At 42.2% G+C, this 25,111-nt stretch overlaps 1 protein-coding gene across 8 annotated transcripts in view; it reads left to right on the forward strand.

The window, feature by feature from the left end:
• agrn (agrin) overlaps positions 1–25,111 on the forward strand; it is a 180,706-nt gene that overhangs the window by 83,422 nt on the left and 72,173 nt on the right. For all 8 annotated transcript variants that reach the window (XM_068650015.1, XM_068650011.1, XM_068650014.1 and 5 more), the window contains 4 exons: positions 1,563–1,778; positions 15,767–15,991; positions 19,102–19,326; positions 21,312–21,518. In XM_068650015.1, coding sequence (XP_068506116.1) covers positions 1,563–1,778; positions 15,767–15,991; positions 19,102–19,326; positions 21,312–21,518 — 873 coding nt within the window. The remainder of the gene's footprint in view (positions 1–1,562; positions 1,779–15,766; positions 15,992–19,101; positions 19,327–21,311; positions 21,519–25,111) is intronic.

Raw genomic sequence — 25,111 nt, forward strand, 5'->3', positions numbered from 1 at the left:
AGCACAAGAGAGAGAGGGGGGGAGAGCGAGAGAGAGGGAGAGAGAGAGAGAGAGAGAGAGAGACAGAGAGACAGAGAAGAGAGAGAGAGACAGAGAGACAGAGAGACAGAGAGACAGAGAGAGATGGGGGGCGTTGGACGAGAGGCTGTCTTAACAGAAGGGAGGAGAGAATGGATTGAAAGCCCCGACCGATTGCATGTCACTAGTGCATACACACAAACAACATAGTGCTCTTCATTTGTCACTTATCTGTTTTCGTTTGGAAAGAAACTCTTGAACAGTGTCTTTTATTAGATACACTTTGCACCACAACAAGCACTTCACCACTATGGTTACATACATTCAGTTTTTATTTCTAAACCTTTACCCTCCCTTTATATTCTCTCACCTGAACCTGTCAGAGTTTGACTTAACACTTTGGCACTTTGGACACACAAACACATACTGTATATGTGGTGTAAAGTGAAGTCAGCTGCACACTTGTTTGTTGCGCCAGTCTTTCTATCACCCTCAGTCTGTGTGAGTGTGTGAATGAAACACAAACACACACCTACATATCACGCGTACACACATTGACACACTTGGACGCGTGCACACATGCACGAATACACAAACAGACATGGTTTCCCTAGGTACAAAATCGTGAGAGCTCAGGTAGCTGTCAGGCATTCTCCCACTGGGAATAGTGGACAACTCAACACACGCACGCACACACACACACACGTACACACGGGACTCTCACTCCTAGGATACAATAAGATGGCTAGGGGAGAAGTTGGACTGGTTGCACACACACACACACACACACACACACACACACACACGCACACACACACTCTCTCTGTTTTTGTGGATGTGCGCACAATGTGTATCAAACTGTCCATCTACTTCAGCAAAACCCAGCAGCCGATCCAAGCGGACATGCTGGACTGCTTAAAGTCTAAGCCTGGGAGCCAGTGATAAGAAGTGGCTATCTGTGTGCAAGTGCATGCTAATGTGACATGTTTCTCATCAGTACACAAGGCTTTGAAGACTCTCATGAGTGTGAATTTGTCCGCTGAGTTATGATCAGGTGGGGTACCTTTGAGAGTATTTTTGTTTTTGATTTTTTCCGCAAGGACACATTGCCAGCTGGCTGCCAAGTGGCTTTCAAAGTGAGTGCAGCGAAGCACCAGCTGGGGTTGCCACGACAAGGGTCAATTAGTTTCTAACTTGGTGTTTTATGTTCTTACAACTTGGAACGATAAGCACATGCATGTGTTTTATTCTGCCCTCTTTGGTTTATGCTGGCAACAGTGTGTCACTGTGGACCTGAAGGGAAGGAAATCATCAGAAGTGTTGCATTGGTGTTTTCACGGCTGTCATTGTTTCATGTTTGAATCGCTTTATTATGTCTGCCAAGGACATGTTTGTCACCGCTGGTTTGTTCAGGTGTAAGGATTCGTCAGTAAATGTGCTCCTTCTGGTGTACAATACAACCAAGCTCTCCCAGGCAAAATATTGTCAACAGATTCGTTTTTCTATAACGTACGTTGAATGTAACTTAACTGTCTCCTATTCAGGTTGCCGAGGGAAGCTGTGCGGTTTTGGCGCAGTGTGCGAGCGAGACCCAAACGACCCGGCCAACGCAGAGTGCGTGTGCAAGAGAGGTGAATGTCCATCCTTGGTGGCGCCAGTGTGCGGGTCCGATTCGTCCACCTACACCAACGAGTGCGAGCTGGAGAAAGCCCAGTGCCACACTCAGAGGCGCATCAAGGTGCTGCGTAAGGGCCCATGCTGTAAGTACCACCAGTATCGGGTCAACTATAGACAAACACAAGTCATTTTGTTGCTTCTGGTGCAGACACCTATGCAACATGGGAGGTCCAGCAATATTTTAAATGAAAAGACTGCAATGACGACAACAACAGAAGTGCTGTTCTTGTTATTGCAAGCCATGTACTGCTTTCATTTATTTCTATATAAACTCTCACAGGCCACAAAATTAGGTGCACTCTAAAGAGATCCAAGAATTTGGCCTTTGCTCTGTACAATTTGAACACGCTACAGACTGTGAAACATAGAGGAAGCTCAATTTTGTGGATATGTCGTATATGGGAAAATGTTAGCGCTAAACAAATTGCCACATTGAAATTTAAATGATCAAATGAAATACCACATTATACCAGTGAGTAAAAATAATATGTTGGCAACGTTTTTTATTTTAGAACTGATGTTGGCGACATTGTAATTTCCTCCTCATCGCAGGTCTCTGAAATTGTTTTTTTATTAACATGAATGAAGTGAATTCCTCTTGCACACTTTCCTAACACACCACAGCTTAAACTCCACATGTACCTTGAAAAACCAAGACTACCATTAGAATAATTTATCAGCCTCATGTAGTACAGCCAGTGTGGTTCCATTGCATTTCCGAAAGGGAGATTACATTGCCGGTTGGCTTTCGCAACCAATAATAAAATTGCTCAGTGCTCACCGCAGGCGCAGAAGAAACATTGGAAATAAAAAGGGCAAAAACGGGTGGGCAAGAGAGGCGGGGCCACTGGAGAAGAAGGGGAGCAATAACACTGAAACAAGCATGAGCCTGAAACATTCACTTTAGATGGAGATGATTGAGGATGATTGAGGAACCACCAAGAAAAAAAGGATTTGGGGAGCAAATCTGTGCGTGTCCGCTGAGAAGCAGCTCAACGACTGCAGGCAACAACAGCAGCATGTGGTCACTGCCAAAACAACATAAAGAAGCACAACGATCCGAATGATGGTCATAATGATGGTTGTTTCGCTGAATTTCACTTAGGGATTGAAATGCTTGTTTTGGAAAGGTCACAATGGGACTGTGGAGAAAACAGTCAGCATCGAAAAATTTTAAGTCCCTCACAGTACTCAAGGGGGCCTTTTAAGACGAAATGTGAATATTTACTTCTACTTTGTATTACATATTTCCATTCAATCAAGTTATGAGGCAGGTGACCTTAAAATTGACAGTGAATTTATTATTTGTGGAGAGATACTATGAGGTTCTGTGTCTGTCGATATTTTAGTGTTCAGTGTGAATTGGGTAATCCACCACGAGTCGCTTATTTTTCAAGGTCATTAAACAACTGTGGCATTATTAAGTTTTATTGGTTAATTTGACTTTATTTGTCTCTGGCAAGTTTTGTCTCTTTTTCTTTTTTAATATACTATTTTAGTGGCCTCTGTACCAGTTTAAAGCGCCTCCCCGCTCATGTGGACTGCTTGCATTAACAGCGTGGCTGTGATACAAATGCAGTCAGTGTTGCTAAATTAACAATTTGGTTTGGCTTTACTGAATCACTTTTCAAAATGTTCCACTGGCTTAAAACATGTCTGGTGATATTAATTTCCCGAAGGAAACAAATAACATGAGCATAATTGTTTTTATATTCTTTTCTGTATGACAAAATAGAAGCGCAGTGGAAGGCAATCATGGAGTCAATCGCGCTTGTTTCCCATTTATATGTAGCAAAAGCCTACTTTTCATAATTAAATTGGATTAGAATTATATTCATTAATCTATTAATTTATTCTCTTATTATAATCCGCCTCAGCTCCCAAAAAATTGCAACCGTGTATTGTTATGTTTTTAATAAAGAAAAATAGCACTGTATTGTACAAAACCATAATAATACAATACAAGGGAATGCAAATTAATGCAAATTAATCAACTGTAATTAATCAATTAATTTATTAATCAAGTGTAATTTAGCCACCAGCAAGTGTTTCATTTTTTTGTACTGTTAAAAAAAATGTTGATTACACTCTATTTTTTCTTTTATCACTTCACTAGAGCCATCATGTGTTTGAGAATTACACATCAAATCTTGGTTAACTTGCCTTGTTACGCACACACACAAAATGACCAAAGGCAGTTTGTACTTTAAAAAACTTGTAAGTCATGTACGTACGTATTTGTGTATTTGCTAGTTTACTTAGTTACTTAGTTTAGTTAACAATAACTATTTCTTGCACGTCTCAGTGATGTGAACACAGACAACGTGGAATTTACATATTCCATTGAAATGCCTTCTGAAAGGGTAATTGATTTGAATACTGAAAAATGACCTCCTGGAACTTGATTCAAATAGGTCTCCTTTCTTTGCTGATCAGTTGGCTCCCGGTATAATTTCCCTTCAATTCAACAATAGGCCTAGTGTAGTGTTTATTTGTGTAAGAGAGTAAAATAAGTGACACTTGGAGGTCATGTGAAGCCGAGCGTTTCCTATTTTCTTTCTAAATTCAAGCAGCATCAACAGGTCTGGGCGGGTCATTCTGTAGGAGATTATCGAGTTTCTGGCCATATCAGCGCATGCAAAAGGTGAACCGTCTGGCGGACTGGGGTGTACAGTATTCCAAGTATCCTGTCAGTTGGATTCTCCAGCAAATGTCCTCATTCTCCGCTTTGAAAGTGATTGGCAGGTTTTCATGGAGGTAAATGAAGTGGCAGGATTCTTGAGAAGCTGTCATGTCTGATTCAAATCAACGAGGCAGTCTTCCCTGCAGTGCAGTCACCAAAGAAGTTGCGTATTTTCTCTCACATCATCTTTCCATGTAGAAGCAGTGCATCTGTAGGGTGCCTTTAATATATCTCTGTAGGCTATTAGTGGTTTAATCAACAACTAGTTAGTTACCAAGTGGATTAATAAATATTTGATAATTGACAAATCATCAAAAGACCTTGTTTGATTTAATATTGTCCAACTCTTCTGCTTGTAATTTTGTTTTCTTGGTCTGGAAGGATCACTACTTAACTGACAGAAGGGGCAAAATCAATACCAACACATGTTTACACGCGCCGCCTCACACGTCTGTGGTCACTGCTGTTGTTTTACATTGTTGTACCACTTTCATTTGTGTGGTCATAACTCCTAAAAGATCTTCTGTTATTATTTATTTATATTGACTTTAAAATCATCTGCAAGTTAAATAATGACTGATTAAAATATTATCAAATGAGGAAGAAAACAAGAAAAGTCTGGGAGTGAATGCATATTGTAATTCATTCCAAGACTTTTCTTGTTTTCTACACATTTTAGGCAAAAAATTTGTACCCAATCATGTTAAAAAAAAAACAAAAAAAAAACAACTGCTGTTGGCTTCTGTTCCCCTTACGAAGACCTCACTCAGATGCTTTTAAGGCTGCTTTAACACAACAACTTGTGCTTGCTTTTTACCTGTCACGACAAACAAAGCTGCTCTGACTTTGGTGGAAAGTGAAGAAATCATCACTATTACTGAGCATCTCACTCATCCCCACCAAGGAGGCAATTATAACATTAATGTGTCCTGATGATGGTGTTAGTCATCGTGTTGAGGTGAGGGCTTCCGTTTGCCCTGACTTCTCCAAGTAATATTTACATCACCGGCTTCTTAATGGATTTGGCCAGCTCGAGCAGGCTTCTTCATTATCCTCATTTTGTTCTTAATGGATGATTCAAAATCATCTGGTCTCCATTTCTTGACGGTCATAGAGTAAAAAGATAATGGGCTCAGATATGATCAAAATTAAAAGGAAAGGCCACGTTTAAAATGAGTGCTTGATAACAATAATGAACGAGAATAGCACTCAGTAGAGTGTAGTGTAACCCCCCCCAGCCCAAACGTAGACTCCCTCTCCGAAAGAGACCGGGAATTGTTGAAGAACACATCTTGTGTAGTAACCATAGTGGATTTTCATTGGTCCTTACTTTCGCTTTGTGTAAGCACAGCAGGCAGCGCGGAATGCAAGGCTGCGGATGAATTGACTGAAAATAGCATTGGAATTGTGTGTGATTATAAATCGTAGGCAACAAAAAATTCTTACGGTGTGGCACTCATTAAAATTTGTTGCAAAAACGTGAACGCTGATTACAGAGAGCATACAGATAGAAGATTTTGGGAACAACACAACCGTCACTACCTGGTGGCCAAACAATGAAAAAAACACTTTATATTGGAATCCCTCAAAGACAGAATGGAATACAAAAAAATTTGCCTTGAACTTGTAAAGTGAAGGTCCCTTAAATCAGGCAGTTGTTACCTCGACTGCTTGTCTAGTTTTTATGTTTTAGTTCTGTTTTATTTTTTTGACTGGGCTGTAGAAAGCTCAGATTTATCCCCTTCTACTCCCTTTCTGACCTGGCTATGGAAAAGAGCGCAAAGGTCAAGAAACGTCCAAACAAAAGTATCTCTGAGGCTTGTATCCTACATAATTTCTTTCTTTTTCATTTCCTTCTCCCGACTTGTGATATTGGTTTGGTAACACCCTCTGCTAGCTGGTGAAGATGCACTCGATTGTGTTATTTTCCTTTCTCCCGTACAGTATGTCCTGTATTTACTATTATCCCCTTTTCTTTGTCCCTCATTTGTCTTATGTCGTTCATCTTCCTTCCTAGTCATTCATTCTCCTTCTCTCACGTTTGATGTCTTTCATTTCGCCCATTATTATTTTCATTCCTAGAATTTTGGAAAATGTAAACTTGGCTTTGCCTTGCCTTTTGTATAAAATGGACTCTGTGCATGCATCATTTCCGCGTTGGGGGTTCTTCGACGTACTTAGTTCCAGTCGCTAGACCAAAGCATATAGAAATAACAATGACAGCATCTAACTTTAAATTATACTCGCGTTCTACTGGAATGAAGTCAAGTTAACGTAATTGACGTTTTACCTGCTCGACAAAATGATGGAAGGATTTCCATTGTATGCAGGTCGATGTGAACAGACGGTAAACCTGCACGGCTTTTTTTGAGATGCTCAACCTAAAATGGTTTATAGACCGCAAAATCATCCAGAACTGTAACAATGTGCTGTTCAGAGAGAGTGAATACAAATAGAAAGCTGTCATTGTCACTGCATGGTGCAGATGCAGAGAAATTGAGGTTAGGAAAATGTCAGACAACCAATAAAAAAATAAATAAATACAAGCATGTGCTCTTCTACTAACTGCATAATGACGATAAATGTGCCCACAGTTTGTTTTGTAACATCTTGTTGCGTATATTGTATTTTTGGACAGTTGCTGGGTTTGTATACCAAATTGCAGCCATTTTTCATAATAATGCATTTTTTTTTTTAAAATAAGGAATTTTATATACTGCAGATTTATTTGAACAAATAATTGTGAAAACTCCTACTGGAGTCAACAAGACGATTAATATGCAGAGAAATGGCAAATAAAAAATATTAAAAATGGATGCATAAAACACAGTGGGGACTGGAATGCGAATCACAAGGAAAGTCGCTGTCACTACTTCCAGGTAAGGTAGTAAGTCATCTGACGTAGGTAATCGGCATGGCAATGACCGAAATGCTTCCCCTTCCTTATAAGACAATGTAGTGTTAGAACCCCCAAAAAGAAAACAAAAGGTCTTGTTACATAGTCAACAAGACAAGATGAAGCTCATCCTTTAAAATCTCCAGCCTGGTGAAAGGTCTTTAAAAGGTCAGTCACTATCATCCGACCTAAAACTGAGCAAAACAGAAAAATCTTGATAGCAGAAATTAGCCATGCAGATTAGTGCTCAAACGTCTGCTCCACTTTCTTCTCTCCTCATTTGCTTCTGAAAGATAGCATCTCCTCATGTCTTTCTGCTGCTGTCATGAGCATGCACAGATATACACAAACACAGACTCATCAAATTTCTCATGGGGAATTAATTAACACATTTATACACGCTCACACTAACACAAAGAGGGCACGAGATCATGCTATATAACTCTATTTCGCTGCTCTCATTTCCCGAGGGGGTAGAATTTTGCTTGGTATTCATAACCGGGTCTTGGGCAGACCAACAGTGTGCACGCGTGTATTTGTGTGCAGATACTGTATGTATGGCATGGATACTGTACTGTATGCCTGTGGGAACACACTCACAGAATAAATATATACACACATTCTCAAGAGCAATTCAGCAAAGTGAGTCAAAAAAGTGCTTGTCAGTTCAGTGGCACTGTTTGAAGAAGGACATCAAACACAGAGATTTATCCTCTTGTGGACCTCGTGTTGAGAAGGATGAAGCAATCTTATACCTTTGGCCTTCTCGTCGCTTCAGCCTACTTCCCATACTCTCTTTTGGATTCATGTCATCATCGGTATTTACCTTTTCCACGTTAATTTTGTTTATTTCTTCAGAGTTTGTACTCTTCAACACCACTCTGACCCCTCTCCCTTATCTCACTTTAGCACCTTTCAGCCTTATTACCACTTGCATTGCTCAGCGTCCTTTCGCTGCATTTTCTCTTTCAGCCTCAACATTTACTTTCATTGCTTCAGCCCAAGCTTTGACATCCTTTAATTTTCATTTGTTTTGGTTTTGTTAATTTAAAATCGATTGAATTTAATAATTGAAAACTGGTTGTGTTCAGGCTACAAAAAAGAATACTTTCATTGGATGTATTCTCAACTGCTTTAATGTGAATCACGCCTTTGCATTTAAATGAGTTTTCATTTTTTGTTGTTGTTGTTATTGTCACGCCACTTTCAAATATACGTTTTGATGATGAAATTAATAAAACATCATAAATACATTTATAGAAAAACACTCATTAAATGTTCTACTATACAATAATAATTAGTCGCAACTGTCCAGGAAGCGCACTCGACACTCGTTTGATTGATTGATTAGATGATGGCAAGAACAAAGAGTTAACAGAAAAAGTTCAGCCTGAAGGGAAAAGTACTTTTTCACAATTAATTCTAAACACTTAACTTGTTTATTTTGACGATTCATCATTGAACCGGATAATATTATTTAATTTCAATTCCCTGAAAGTGCAAAAATGGACAAACATAAACTAATTATGATTCAGTTTCATGTCGCAAAACAGATCAAATGTTTTTCATTATGCCTCCCAGCCCCCCAAAATGTGAGAGTCGTTGAATTTCTTTCCAACCATGTTTCTCAAGTGACTTCTTCTCTTTGATGTCCCTGTCACCTTTGTTGGCACTCTTCCTCTCTTCTTCTCCTGCTGTCGAGAGGTTGGGGGTTCTTGATTAAAACTCACACTGCCAAGTTCTCCCACATCGCATCATTGCATTTGATTAGCTCCAGCCCCCCTCCAGTCACCCCCTTCTCCCTGATCGTCATCACTGCCTGCACTACAGGAAGCAGCCCGTTCATACGCACACATGCACAAAAACACATTTGTGCGCAGTGCCAACGTGCACCCACACATGAAATGCCACTCGGTCCTCATATAGACTACACACGCACGCACACTCACACACTCAGGCTGACGTTGATGCCGTGTCAGCAGGGAGCCAGCTCTCACCAGCATGTTGCTGACAACTTCCTGTCCCTAATGAAGCATTAATAAACTTGCAGTGGCAAACAGTGGATCAGAGAGCAGAGTTGAGCCCACCCTAATACCCCAACCCACCTGCCTTCTGGATGCCTGGGGTTTGGATGAGAGGGGAGAGGATCACAGTAATCGCCCCCCTATTCCAAAGCTCTTCTGCCCCACTTTTGAGGAAGACATTATCCTCCTCTCCTTGCTCTTGGTTCTTCTCACTTGTCAGTCATCCTGTAGCTAAGTCTCGTAAGATATTAGCGTGAGGAGCTTTGAAGTGTATGTTTTCACCTCATCCACAATACTATTTGAAAACTTGAGGATACAGTACTTTGGAACTTGCCATAAAGTAGCAGCGATGTATCTCATCTAAATACAATTTATAAGGTAGGGCACAATCTGTTCCAGAACACAGCTCCAATTTGTTCCGATTTGGAAGCAATTTCCATCCGTTCGTCCGTCCATCCATCCATCCATCCATCCATCCATCCATCCGTCCGTCCGTCCGTCCGTCCGTCCATCCATCCATCCATCCATCCATCCATCTTCTTCCGCTTATCCGGGGTCGGGTCGCGGGTGCAGCAGCTTTAGGAGGGACTCCCAGACTTCCCTCTCCCCAGCCACTTCATCCAGCTCATCCCGGGGGATCCCAAGGCGTTCCCAGGCCAGCTGAGAGACATAGTCTCTCCAGCGCGTCCTGGGTCGTCCCCGGGGTCTCCTACCGGTGGGACATGCCCGGAACACCTCCCCAGGGAGGCGTCCAGGAAACATCCTAATAAGATGCCCAAGCCACCTCATCTGGCTCCTCTCAACGTGGAGGAGTAGCGACTCTACTCCGAGTCTCTCCCGGATGACCGAGCTTCTCACCCTATCTCTAAGGGAGAGCCCGGACATCCTGCGGAGAAAACTCATTTCGGCCGCTTGTATCCGGGATCTCGTTCTTTCGGTCACGACCCATAGCTCGTGACCATAGGTGAGGGTAGGAGCGTAAATCGACCGGTAAATTGAGAGCTTTGCCTTTTGGCTCAGCTCTCTCTTCACCACAACGGACTGGTACAGGGTCCGCATTACTGCCGACGCTGCACCGATCCGCCTGTCGATCTCGCGCTCCATCCTCCCCTCACTCGTGAACAAGACTCCAAGATACTTGAACTCCTCCACTTGGGGCAGGATCTCATCCCCGATCCGGAGAGGGCATTCCACCCTTTTCCGATCGAGGACCATGGACTCGGATTTGGAGGTGCTGACCCTCATCCCGACCGCTTCACACTCGGCCGGCTGCGAACTGTTCCAGCGAGAGCTGGAGATCACGGCCTGAAGAAGCCAACAGCACCACGTCATCTGCAAAAAAGCAGAGACGCGATGGTCCCCAAACCGGCAAACTCCCATCCGCCTCAGAGTCTCCAGGCCCTGCTTCCTCAATGGAAGGCGTGTAGGTGGAATTGAGGAGGTCTTCGAAGTATTCTCCCCACCGACTCACGACGTCCCGAGTCGAAGTCAGCAGCATGCCATCCCCACTGTAAACAGTGTTGACGTTGCACTGCTTCCCCCTCCTGAGACGCCAGATGGTGGACCAGAATTTCCTCGAAGCCGTCCGGAAGTCATTCTCCATGGCCTCACCAAACTCCTCCCACGCCCGGGTTTTTGCCTCAGCAACCGCCGAAGCCGCGTTCTGCTTGGCCATCCGGTACCTGTCAGCTGCCTCCGGAGTCCCGCAGGCCAAAACGGCTTAATAGGACTACTTCCTCAGCTTGACGGCATCCCTTACCGCCGGTGTCCACCAGCGGGTTCGGGGATTGCCGCCACGACAGGCACCAACGACCTTACGGCCACAGCTTCGGTCGGCCGCCTCAACAATGGAGGCGCGGAACATGGTCCACTCAGACTCAATGTCCCCCGCCTCCCCCGGGACGTGGGAAAAGCTCTGCCGGAGGTGGGAGTTGAAGCTCTTCCTGACAGGAGATTTTGCCAGACGTTCCCAGCAGACCCTCACAGAGCGTTTGGGTCTGCCAGGTCGGAGTGGCATCTTCCCCCACCATCGGAGCCAACCCACCACCAGGTGGTGATCAGTTGACAGCTCCCCCCCTCTCTTCACCCGAGTGTCCAAAACATGCGGCCACAAATCCGATGACACGACTACAGAGTTGATCATCGAACTGCGGCCTAGGGTGTCCTGGTGCCAAGTGCACACATGGACAGCCTTATGTTTGAACATGGTGTTCATTATTGAAAATCCGTGTCGAGCACAGAAGTCCAATGATAGAACACCGCTTGGGTTCAGCTCGGGGGGGCCGTTCCTCCCAATCACTCCCTTCCAGGTCTCACTGTCATTGCCCACGTGAGCATTGAAGTCACCCAGTAGAACGATAGAGTCCCCAGAAGGAGCGCTCTTCAGCACTTCCTCCAGGGACTCCAAGAAGGGTGGGTACTCTGAGCTGCTGTTTGGTGCATAGACACAAACAACAGTCAGGACCCGTCCCCCCACCCGAAGGCGGAGGGAGGCTACCCTCTCGTTCACCGGGGTGAACCCCAATGTGCAGGCGCCCAGCCGGGGGGCAATAAGTATACCCACACCTGCTCGACGCCTCTCACTGTGGGCAACTCCAGAGTGGAAGAGAGTCCAGTCCCTCTCGAGAGGGCTTGTACCGGAACCCAAACTGTGCATGGAGGCTAGTCCGACTATATCTAGTCGGAATTTTTCTGCCTCGCACACCAGCTCGGGCGCCTTTCCAGCCAGAGAGGTGACATTCCATGTCCCAAGAGCCAGCTTCTGCAGCCGGGGATCAGACCGCCAAGGTCCCTGCCTTTGGCCGCCGCCCAGCTCACACTGCACCCGACCCCTTTGGCCCCTCCCACAGGTGGTGAGCCCATGGGAAGGGGGACCCACGTTTCCTTTTCGGGCTGTGCCCGGCCGGGCCCCATGGGCGAAGGCCCGGCCACCAGACACTCGCCTTCAAGCCCCGCCTCCAGGCCTGGCTCCAGAGGGGGGCCCCGGTGACCCGCGTCCGGGTGAGGGAAAACAAAGTCCATTTATTTTACTCATCATAAGGGGCTTCTGTAAGTCGTGTTTTGTCTAGCCCCTCCCCTAGGACCCGTTTGCCATGAGTGACCCTACCAGGGGCATGAAGCCCCTGACAACATGGCTCCTAGGATCATAGGGGCACGCAAACCCCTCCACCACGATAAGGTGACGACTCACGGAGGGGGGAAGCAATTTCCAACTCACCTTAACATCGCTATAAAGATGTAATAACAGCATCATATTACGATATTAGGATGGTATTGTGATGAATTTGCAGTAAATGTTTTAAGGGTCATTTTAGTTTCGTAAATATAATGAGTAAGATGAAATTAACCACAAACGGTAGAGACCCTAAAAGACCCGGTCTTAACTTTAACATGTGAAGCCATATCATTTTGGGGTTAACATTCCAGGGGACGTCAACTCAAACATTTTCTTTATAATATTATGTTCTATGTGGCTCCATTAGTCTAAACATGCTATTTAGACGGGCATAGTTAACAACCAGTTAGGGGTGGATGGAGGGTGATTACCTGATTAATTGATTGAATCATCGATAGGATATTGATTCCGAATAGATTTGTTTGTTGCAGCCTTAATTATAAGGAATTTTCTTTTGGAGTTGACTTCCCTTTAAAATATTTTAAGAGGTCAAACTAATAAAACTAATGTATTGAAATGTATTGCATCTTATGGTCATACTGCTGTTACACTTGATGAACATCATGTTTAATTGGAAGCACAGAAATACTGAAACTATAGCAATCAGGTGTTTTTTTTTCTCTGGGACGACACAATTATCTCAGCACATATAATCATTATTGATGCCACTGACTGAAAATGCGGGCTTTCTGATTGCAGTGATTTAAACTGTCTTATTTCCATGAAAATGATTGCAATCATGTCATTAGATGATCTTTAGAAAAACTGTTAATCAAATAAAAAAATCAACATCATTCCATTTGTTATTGATTGTAGGAATCATTCAAACGTTATTGAAACGATAATGAAGGCTGTTTGCATTCATTCAGTAGATCACACATCTCCACTAAAGCAGAACCTATACAAAATTATAATAATGTTAATATAATCATAATTCATTATTTGCTGAGATACTAAGAAAAAATACGATCTGTCATTTTATTTACAATGTTAACAAAAAAAGAGCTGCCTCTCTAGGAAGGCATTAAAAACTTTTCAGTCCTAAGACCAACCAACCTCTTAAACCGCACACAAAGGCTTTCATCCTAAGACCTCACTCCAATTAGATGCTGTTGTGCACAAATGCCATTGCTTTGCATCTTTATCTTATCTGTCGCTCTGTCAGTCTCCCTGTCTTCAGTTTTGTCATTACTTTTGCAATGTAAAACGCACTGAGATTTTCTCAGGTGATAGTGGCTCCTTTAAATGGCAGCAGGCACCATCTGATTTTGCTGCTTTAAAATTGTCCCTGTAGTTCATTCATGCATTCATTCATTCATTTGTGCATGCATTCATTCAGCCATTCATCCATTCATCCATTCATCCATTCATCCATTCATCCATTCATCCATTCATCCATTCATTCATTCATTCATTCATTCATTCATCCATCCATCCATCCATCCATCCATTCATTCATTCATTCATTCGTCTTCCACTTATCCTCATGAGTCATCCTTCTATATGTTCTTCCATAACGTTACTTGATGATTTGATTTGTATTTCATTAAACCAAGATGTTTTCTGTGCCTACCCTAAAATTGTTTTGCTGCTTTTGTCTACCATTGTTGTTTATGTCCAATATTGTTTACTGTTGAGGCTAACCATGACCTTTGAGCTGCTCTGCTAGCCTCAGCGAGGTCATTTCTTCAGGACCCGGGGATCATCAGTGCTTCATTGTTCCGACCCAATTAGAGCGTCACGGTGGCTGCCATCAAGCGGCCACTGCTGATGACTCACAATGACTATATGATTTCCGTCAGTCTTCTAAAGTGAGAGCTGCTATTTAATGCTTGATTTGAAAGCTGCTTTTGAATGGTTTCAAATTATAGGTCTAGAGTTCCTTTTGAAATACTCCGGGAATATATTTCAAGAAAAAAAAATGGGGAAAAAGTCTTCGTTAGCAAGTCTTAGTGCTCTCTAAACCTCCAAAGGACTTGACAGGAGCAGAAAATAAAAGGGAGGGAAATGTGTCTTGAGTATGAGGAGGGAGAGAGTGGGGATTGCTTTGATTAAGAGCAGTCTTCATAGCAGCTCTTTCTTCTTACACATCCATAAAGTATCTCCGCTCACATCTCTGGCTCTTATTAAAAAGAGACTGGTGTCATTTCATCCCAAAGCCAAGAGGCAGGAGATCATGTTTTCAAAAAGCAGCAGGAGGGACGATACTACTCATCCTTTCTCATCTTGTGGAAGTGGCGGATATTTATGTACACAACAACAGAGTATACAGAGAGAATGTCTAATTAGAGGTATGCTACCTATAAACAAGATATTATCCGATATACTATGAATATGTCTAATTAGAGGTTTGCTACCTATAAACAAGATATTATCCGATATACGTACTATGACTTGGCATCAAAGTTAAATGTTATTATTAATCCAACCTAAACTTCAACTTTACAAATGTTATCTATGTTGTGGTAAAGACTTGTCCCGCAATCCATGATGGTAATTACAGCAATTTACAGGCACCTTATCCCCCATCTATTTGTTCAAGTGGATGACCAAACCAATTAATTAGGGCAAGCTCTCTATTAGAGTGGAGGCCGCTATTTGAGGAAGTGTGTGTCCGTGTGTGTGAATTCACTATACTGTGTATGAATTTGTTGCAACAAGAAAACTTTTACTGGGCATGGGTTAAACATAATTTTTAAGGTTTTGGAATTGGGGATGCTTTCGACATTAGACTTCTTCTAAAGAAAGAGTACATACAGTCATAGATCCCATTCATGAATATGAATTGATTGCTCTGTGTGATGACAATTGTGTCCCATTAGAAGTAAAAGTTGCTCCGGTGAGTCACTTGGTGACAAGTGACGCGTTGTTTAATTAGGCTCAAAACAAAGTCCACTGGGAAAATACCTTTCCCATTTTTCTTTTCTTGCTCTCGGACTCATTTGAGGCAAGGTATATATGGTCCCTTCTCGGCCAGAGCGATTAAAGCTCGCTGGAGCATGGCGGAAAAACATGTTTGGAATTCAAAGCTCCTAAATCTGTATGAAACACAAAGCTGCGACAGTGCGTCGCCTCCGAGGGATGTCAAGTGCTTCTTGACATTCCGAATGACTGCAATGGGCCTTCCAAAGAGCACTAGCTGCCACTTAAATAAAATGGACTGTATCCAACGAAACACTCCATTGTTACAGTAACAGCGAGTGCCCTCAAGTGCAACTGGTTGGCAGCAGTGCGAGTGAGTTTTAAATCACACTGCGTTCAATTCAAAAAAAAAAAATTCCCTTTGTTTTCAGTTCTCAAAGATCCTTGCACTGAGGTAACCTGCAGCTACGGCAGCACCTGTGTCCAGTCCACTGACGGCTTGTCGGCTAAATGCATGTGCCCGCTGGGCTGCGAGGGCAGACCAGAGCAGACGGTGTGCGGCAGCGATGGGAAGGACTACCGCAATGAGTGTGAGCTGCATCAGTATGCCTGCAAGCACCACAAGAACATCAGGGTGCAACATCAAGGACCATGCGGTAAGATTTGGGACTTTTTCACATTATACGCAACACAAGCCACCCTCCTCTGGATTGTTTCGAACACTTTTTCCCCATCACACAAATTTATTTTGCCAGCTTTCCCATGATTAATACGCCAAATTTACCACCCTTATTGTACAAGGGTTGATAAAAATTAGGAATATTCTTCTCATTCATGTTTACCAGTATGTATAGGTTGTAAAAAAGGTGTACCTATGTGCCAATATGATGTTTAATAGCTAATGTTATAATATATATATATAATTTTTTTCTAACATAAGTTTTTTAGGTGTTTCATGTGTTTCTTGTGCGGTGCCAACAATATAGTGAAATGACGTCAATAAGTTCAATAGATTTTTACACCCACTAGATAGTGTCATCACACTCACTGTTTTAAGATTTTTATAGAATTTAATGACTCCCAGCTACACAGCCGATCTGTTGGCAAGGCAGTCACACCTTTATTTATATAGCGCATTCCATATATATGGTAACTTGATGTGCTTCCCAAAATTAAAACTGCAACATTTGTAAGCACCTGTAAAAAAGGAGTTAGATATATTAAAAAGTAGAGCAAAGGCATACAAAAGTAGATCACTAAAATATGTACAGAGGAAAAAAAAAAAGCTCTTTAAGGGTGATATTTGGAGGGTCGTCTTATTCGTGGGAAATTACGGCAACTAAACACATTCCCGAGTTTTTTTTTTTTTTTTAGCAAATCACAAGCATTCCTGCAAGCAAGGCCAAACATATGAATTGCTTGTGAATTGAACAAAACATAAAACTATGAAAGCAGTGTGAAGTTATTTGTGCAGCAAACAAATACAAAACACAAAGAAAAACTGTACATTTCTATTCTGACACGCTCCAAACTAATGATAGTATTTTCTTGCAAGCTGAAACTGCTTGTTGTTTCTCTCATCTGCTTTATCTACTACCTCTGGCTATTATTTCTCCTTCACATACTCCACTTACTTACAATGCACCCCTGCTAATTCTCATTGTTCAGTCCATTTTTTTTTTTTTTTTTGGGCCTCACACCGGCACTCCTGTAGCGTAAACTGTTGTTCCTCTTAAGTAGCACTTGTCATTTTCACATGGGGCGCCCACGTCACCCCACCCACCCCCACACAAACCTGTTTTCATCTAGCAATGGTTGTTTACTCCCAAGGCGATCCTTTTTCCCCCTCTTTTGTTGTGGAGAGCCAGATGGAGAGAGAGCACAGTAGTTTCTCTCTCTCAGAGACAGAGCCTGGTGGTGGGCAACGGGAGATGGATATGCGGGTCTGCAAACAGAAGGTTGCTCGCATAAATCCAGCCCGAGTCGGCCCATGGGGAGCGGTGCTTCCCCGATTTATCCGCACTGCTAGTTTCTGCCGCAAACAGGCCATTCTTTTTGTAATTACCCTCCTTGCTCGGCTGGAGGAGAGCAGGGGATCTTGGAAGCTGTTCTTCTCACTTAATGGGAGGTAATGGTCTTGCTCTCAAGTATTGGCCTGGCTGGCACCGAGGCGCTGCGTTATGCAGAGGCGCCACGTGCAATGCGCCATGTGCAATGCCATCAAAGACCGCTTTGCTTATCTTCTCAAGCTGCTGCATCGCGCTGCTGGAAAAGAATCCTCAGGCTCTCAGATGACAGACTGCACTGTCCTTCGCATTGCTGCTATTTGTATCGCTGCCAATGATCATTTGGAAACCATTTAGCCTTTTTATGATTTTGGGCTCTTCAAAAGTAATAATAATTAATTTAAAAGTAAATGATATATTGATAAATAATTTTAATTAATAAATTAAAACCTTATAAGTTAATTGTTGTTTGAAAATATGGATCTACTGTGTCTGGATAAAAATTATCTTCATTTGTGGTTTACTCCATCTAAAATTGACAACAAAAGTATTCAAAAATAATAGATTTTGAAATGACTTGACTATTGAATTGGAAACAAATGATCTTTTTTTTCATTCCATTCTTAGTATATACAGCACCATTTTCAAGAATTGTCTCATTTCAAGGTCAGGTCTCAAAGTGGAATCATTTGATAACAGCACTCAAAACCCAGACATCCATATAAGACTGCAGCACTGTGTGTTTGCTTGGAACTTAAACTTGGAACTTAAACCCACGCATGTAAACATATGAGTATTCAAAAATCAGTTTTGAAAAGTAAAACTAAAAAACACCCAATTCATTTTTAAAAGCTAAAAGCTCCAGTCTGTTAAAATTGAGATGACATCTATCTAAGTGCACCTACATGTCTCAATGACAAAACTGTTATGTTTTTTTTTTGCTTTAAACACACACTCTGAAAATCCTGAGCAGTTTTTCTTCAGATATCACCAACTATTGACACTGTAAGCTTATTTCAGGTCTTTAGATTGTTTTTGCATATCCATAACAACATTGCTATCAATGGATTTTTCTTATTTTTAATTACCCTGATTGGGCGCTCTTAGTTATGACATTCACATTTTATCTCTTGAGTTACCCACCTCAGAATACTTGGTATGTCTTGGGCGAAGCGCGGCTGTGTTATAATGCCAAACCGCAACATAAATCCTTTGTCTTGCCTCATTCTAAAAATGTGTCGAGCAGGATAAAGCCCAGAGTCTTGTTGCGATGCGTCACAACGTTCTCTTGCTCATCCACAAACCAATCCCATTATGATCCAGGGATGATAAGGCCAAACAGGATAGCCTGCAACGAAGGAACAGCAATGAGGAGCGAATCCAACTGACTGCCTCTATCTCATTCCTTGTCTCCTTTACGATCAAGAGCACACTCGGAGGTGCTCTCAGTCGCTAGGCTAAAGATAATGTACTTTGTAATATATGTGTAGCGAAGCAATAATGGAAGAGTATTCTTCCATTGGCCACTTTCTTAGGCTAACCTCCACTCTTCTACGCCGACAGTCATCTCTATTTCACCTGGTACATTAAACGGGCCTCTCATCTCCACCCAGAAATTGTAATTAAAACATGATATCAGGTGGCCGTATTCATTGGTTGTACGGGTAACATTTGTCCTTGCCTCTGTGGAAAATACTTTATCTTCTTCCTGCCATGTTGCACCAGTCAGTTAACATTCAGGCATGTGTGTGTCCCCACAGACCCTTGTAAAGACAATGAAAATAGTCTCAACACATTGTGCCGGGTCGAGGCCCTCACCCGCCAGCCGCTCGTCTACAGCTTGCCCGGGTCGTGCCCTCCGCCTAGCGAGCCGTTATGCGCCAGCGACGGTGAAAACTACCCCAGCGAGTGTGCCATGAGAGCAACGGGCTTGCAGAAAGGCATCAAACTCAGGAAGATCCACGGGGGGCGATGCAGAGAGCTGGGTAAGCGTCCCCTTAACCTTGCACACTTTTTGTTCCTCCAATCCACTCCTAGATGCCCTTCCCCTTCACAACATTGTCATGCATACAACCATGCACAGACATTTCTGCTTAATATTTGATGAGCTGGCATTAAGACCTCACCCCAATTTAACCCCTCTCAGTGCTATTGAGATAAATAGTTTTGAGGCCTTAGGGTCAGTCCCATTCAAACATTAGCCTCCTCCAGCCTGATAAAAGCCTTCAAATGGTATAAGTAGGACAGGAGAGGGAAAAAAAAACATTGTTAACAAATAGTTGTCAGCTTGGAATCTTTGCCTGATAGGCCTCTGGAGACCAGTTTCCCTGCTGTGTTGTGGAATAGCGGCGAAGGTTTAGGGCAGCAGCGTGGACAGACTGTAATGCGTGTTGAACATCAAATACAAGAACAGACAAAGAATATCCGTCTTCTTTTTTAGAGTTGTCAATGTCAAAGAATGAGAAACGCTTTGGGACTACAAACTGAAAAACCGCAACATTCATTCTTTCATTCACTCTGTAGAAGGAAATGGTACAAAAAGTGTTGTTGTTTTTGTGATTTTTTTTCTGAAATATTAATTTTGTTTCTCTAATTAACATTTTTGTCAGTGTTGACTGAAACACACTTGGTAGCAAAAGTTCCACGTACGTGTGTGTATGTGTGTGCTAGCTTGTGCCTCTCTCCCAGCCTTTTCTGTTATGCCAATTTTAAATTAAAGAACAATCCAATTTAAGAAACCAATCCATGAAATCATATCCCTTAGCAAATTACAAGTTGGTAACTAATCTAAATGACCGTTTCGACATGCTGTTGCACATCCTTGTGGCCCCCTCAATCAGATTGAGCAGCAATGTAATTAAGTGTGACATGAAATGCTTTTAAAGAAAGCGGGGAAAGGAATTGGATTGCTGTACAAATATGTACCGATCAGTAATGAAATAATTTCGAGGCCTTGAGATCGCTGCAAGAACAGAGACCTCAAATTGGATTTTCTCACTTTGCCGCTAAATTTGCCATATAACACAACCAGTTAATCTTTTCTTCATTTTCCAAGAGAATTTTTGCTTGGTGAGTTGAAAAGTAAGGAATGTAATAGTTTAGACTTGGCTGTAAAAAAATTATTTTAGAGGACAGTCCTATAAGACATTTTGTGGTGGGAGTGTAAAGTTTAATGCTAAGCTTTCCATCACATCATTAGAGCGTCAATTACGACAACACTACAATCACTCAAACCTTGAGAATGGATGTAAATAGCCCTTCTCAAATAGTGGGGTGGGGTGGGGGTGCTTGGGGAGGGGCACGTGACCAAATGGGAACATGTTTTTTTTCCATTTTTGCCAAAATAGAAAGTAAAGCGTAATTCCACAACCACTAAAATAGATGGCAGTGGCGCACTCATTGTCAGAGTGTCTATAAAGTTATTCAGCAGATTTATATTACTTTTTTGTTTTCTTTAATGTAAAGATACAATGTCATGCTTGCAGAGGTGTGCGTATAACAATATAGGTTCTTAAACCAACCACGTCTCAGCTTCAGCTTCTGGTGAGCCATGATTGGTTGTGACCTGAGACTTGAGCAACTGAGAGATCATTTTCACTCCACAGGAAGTGGCAAAATGGCCACGCCCTGTGATGAATAAAAACGGGGCGAATTTTCTTCTTAACACACACAATATTAATCAGAATTCTTAGACTAGTGGGGGCGCTCACACAACTAATTATTGTGAAGAACATTTTTATTTTAACTGACTAGCCATTGTTTTTTTTTTCAGTTTTTCAATAAAACAGTCTCAGAATTGGCAGCGTTTTCATCTTTTGAGTATATTTAGACTCAAAGTTAAAGAAATCAACACCATATTTTTAGGATGTAATGTCATGTTTTGAAACAAACACTGCTCATGTCAAATAAAAGTTCTGCACACGATCAAATTTGAACCAATCATCCCTGGATTCCCGTTTTCATGTTGCAGACGAATGTACGGAGGAGTGTCGCTTCAACGCCGTGTGTGTGGTCGAGCAGCTGAATGCTCGCTGCTCTTGTGATCCTATCGAGTGCGACGGGACCTACAAGCCCGTGTGCGGCAAGGACGGCCGCACATACACCAACGAGTGCGCGCGTCGCAAGGCCGAGTGCCTGGCCAAGACTCTCATCCCCATTAAGCATGTGGGACCCTGTGGTGAGTGGACCAAAGGGATGAGGACAAGGTGTCCTTTTACCTGCTTCCCTCCTTCTTTCCTCTTCTTCTTGTCGTAAAGTTTAGTACCACATGTCTTAAATGGTTCAATGATGCTCTTTGAAAAGGGGAGGGGCAATCAAGCCCGTGCCTTCACTTCACTCATTCATCTTTGAAGCTCATCCCTCCATCTCCAACGACACTCGCATGATCCATTCATCCACATCCGCCTCGATCTTTGTCTCACTGTCTTGCGTGTTGTCTAAAAGAAAAGCTGTTCTTTCTTGTTGCAGTGCGTCAGTCTGTCTGTCTGTCTTTGTCCATGTTGGCTGTGTCTCCCTGGCTGTCTGGCCGCAGGTGGAAAGTGGGGTCAGCCAATGGGCGACCTCATCAGATGGATGCTGGGGGTTGAAGCCTTCCTTCCCCTTTGCTCCGAGCCGACGGAACAGGAGGGGTCTTGTACCGCTGCTCTTCTTCCTGTCTCCCTTTTTTCACTCTTAATGCACAGATATGATCAATGAGGTTGGAGAAGTCTGCCTACTTGTTCCATTATTTTCCCAGAGCTACCCAGCCAAGTTTTTCTTTTTGCTCTGCATGCTGCAGCGCACGCCAGCCCCTAAACTCAAAATTACCCAAATTGGTCTGTTCACCATTTTCCAAAATATTGATTAAAAACCCTTACAGCTGCAGTCTTTTGAATACGAAAGCCATCACGGCCGATTTTACTGCCGCATGTTTTTTTGGGTGGAAGAATGCTCTTTTAAATTCAAACTAGTAGATTCCCTTTTCATTCCGAGGCGATACAAGTGCAGCACAGAATTTAATAAAACCGAGTTTACCCATGAATAAAATGGCAAAATGAATTTTCAGGCAAGGAAGCACAGTATTTGAGGGTTTTTTCTTAAAAAGGTACGCTGACATCTTTTCTGCCAACGATTCCAACTCCAAGTTGTCACATGACCTTTTTCCTGAGCGAGTTGATGGGACCGAATGCGCACTTTAGCAGATTATCTGCTTAACACATCACGATACTTTCTATTTGGCGTTAGAGCAGACCTGAATGCCAAAGTGGAATGACAATGGCAATGCTGCTGTGTTTTGTTGTGCTTTCCAACAACTCCACCCACATTTTTGTCTTGTTATTCGACTTCCTTCTTAATATCTCCTCCTCCCTAGCGCATCATGCGCTTCATTTCTGTGTTTGCGTGTGTTTTAATGCATTTGTATTGAAATTTGCATATTGTTCAAAGGAGAACACCACAAACGTCAAAGCTTGAGTTTGTTTTTTTAATTAAACATCAAAAGAGAAAAAAATATAGGAGCCCACAGAGATAGTGAGCTTCGTCAGACTGTTCCATGCAATATACATTTGCACTTTTTTTTCCGTCTTACTGACAGCAGATTAGGTTAGTCACTGTCTTTAAAAATACTATAGAGATTAGCAGAATTGGAAATGACCGGAGCTCCTTCAGTGCTCGTGCGATCGATCCATAAGGCAAAAAAGCTGTGGCAACATGACGCGGTGTGAGGTTTCCTCTGTGATGCTTGCATCTTGACGCTTCAGCAGCAGCGGCAGAAAATGTCAGCCCTGTGCGCAAACACAATCAGTGCCTCCAGGCTTGGGTTTCATGTGGAAGAAGTTGCGTTTGGCTCTGTTTGCCTTGCATACTTGCTGCATTTGCTCTTGGTGATGGATGCATGTCAGTCAGGGTTGTAGTCAGACACTATTCAATTTACAGTACATGTTAAACGACGATTGAGTCAGTACTAAAATACCATCATTTTATCAAGTCGTCATTTAGCTCCATGTATTTCAGGAAAATGTCCAAAAGAGTTTCTTGCAATTTCAACAAAAGCAACAACTGATAACAAATCTTTAAATTATATTGTTATTTAGTCCACTACCTATAAAGGACCACTGAAACCTGAGATGGAATGAGTAAGCAATGAATTGCGCAACAGATGTTGCAGTTTGGTTGAAAGGGCAATTTTGATTACACTTAAATACATTTCAGATTTTAGATTTGATTGTTGACGAGAACTATACTGAATTTCCTATTTCACAGTTTTTATTCATGAAGCCCACATTGTACATCCCTTCCAGTAATTATTTTAATGAACCCGATCTCCTTTAGTCTTCAAACAATGGCTTGTTGGAAGATTCATTTCAGCTTTTGAAAGACATTTAGTTTCATCTGCTTTGACTGCTTGTGATGATTTCTCGTGTAGAAATGATTACCTTCTATGTTGAGTTTAGGCCATACTCTAGTTCAATAATACACCAAGCCAATTGATTAAAGCGTCCCAAAACCTCCATCTCAGTTTGTCTCATTAGAAGGGGAGACATATCTATTGTGGTTAATTTATGGATAAGAGATTGTAAATCCTCACAGATGGCTTTGTTTGTCATTTCCCTATGCGGTGCACTGAAATGAATTTTAGCCTGTGGTAGTAAAATGTTGTTTTTTTTTTCCCCCCACAGCTTGGTTTGAGAAAGTAGACAATGATGGATTGTGACAATTGTTCAGCTGTTCTTAGATGGGGAATTATTCGTCGAGATATGTTCTGGGGACCTATTTTTTCTTCGGCCCCTCACTACATCATGTCAGAAAGCCAGAACATTTCTAACAGATTTAGTTTGAAACAGATTGGATTTCCAAGTTTTCTTGCAAAGTTTGAATAGGATTTGGGATACATAAAATTAAAGTAATATGGTTTTAAATGGCAATTATGGGTAGTATTTCATTGTTTGTTTGTTTGTTTTTATCCCAAGAAGCCACTTTGGTGTTCCAAATGCTTTCTATGGTGCGGTTTAATGAGGAAGTACCAGTATATACAAATGATATAGATTGTGTAAATTTATCCATAAGATTTTCAAAACCTCTCGATTGTAAGTCAGGCGTGCTAACCATTATTCCACTGGGCTGTCACTCCAAGTTACATGCTGCAATTCACCTTATGTTTTGCAATAAATCCCCAAATAATTTATAAATGCTCCATAAAGCGTTGCAATATTTGAACTGCGTGAGGTTTATGGATGAGTTCACACCTGTTGCCACGGTTTCCACATGTATCTCTTCTTCATCACATGCAAAACATCCAGACATTTTCTTTTATTTAATTACAAATAATCATAAACAATATGTTTCAACGTCAGCGTGTCAGTAATATGGAAGAGGACTTGCCTGAATTTGGCAGGAAAGATGCAGTAAGTGGGCCACGTCCCTGGAGCGCGCTGGGCATTAACAATCAAAACGGCTCAGTGAGTCCCCCACGTGTCATTGTACCTGTGCGCAATGTACTCTGCCTAATGTGCTTTTTTTGGCTCTTGTCTGTACCGCCCGCAGCTTGGTAAAAGGATATTTGGATCTGCAGCATGTCACAGTGCGTCAAAAACATGCCTGCACTGCCATTTATTGCCGCTGCTGCTGCCTCCCGTCTTACTAATGCACGGTGGATACATTCACGGTGCAAAAGCATAAAACTACTCCAAAGGGTTATAAACTAATTAGGTATTGAACTAATTAGAATTTGGGGGGGTAATGTGAACCTTTTTTCTACCTCGGAGGATCTTTTTAAGCACGCTAACAGATGTG

The sequence above is a fragment of the Syngnathus scovelli genome, chromosome 2 (genome assembly GCF_024217435.2).
Source record: "Syngnathus scovelli strain Florida chromosome 2, RoL_Ssco_1.2, whole genome shotgun sequence".
NCBI classification, from domain to species: Eukaryota; Metazoa; Chordata; class Actinopteri; order Syngnathiformes; family Syngnathidae; genus Syngnathus; species Syngnathus scovelli.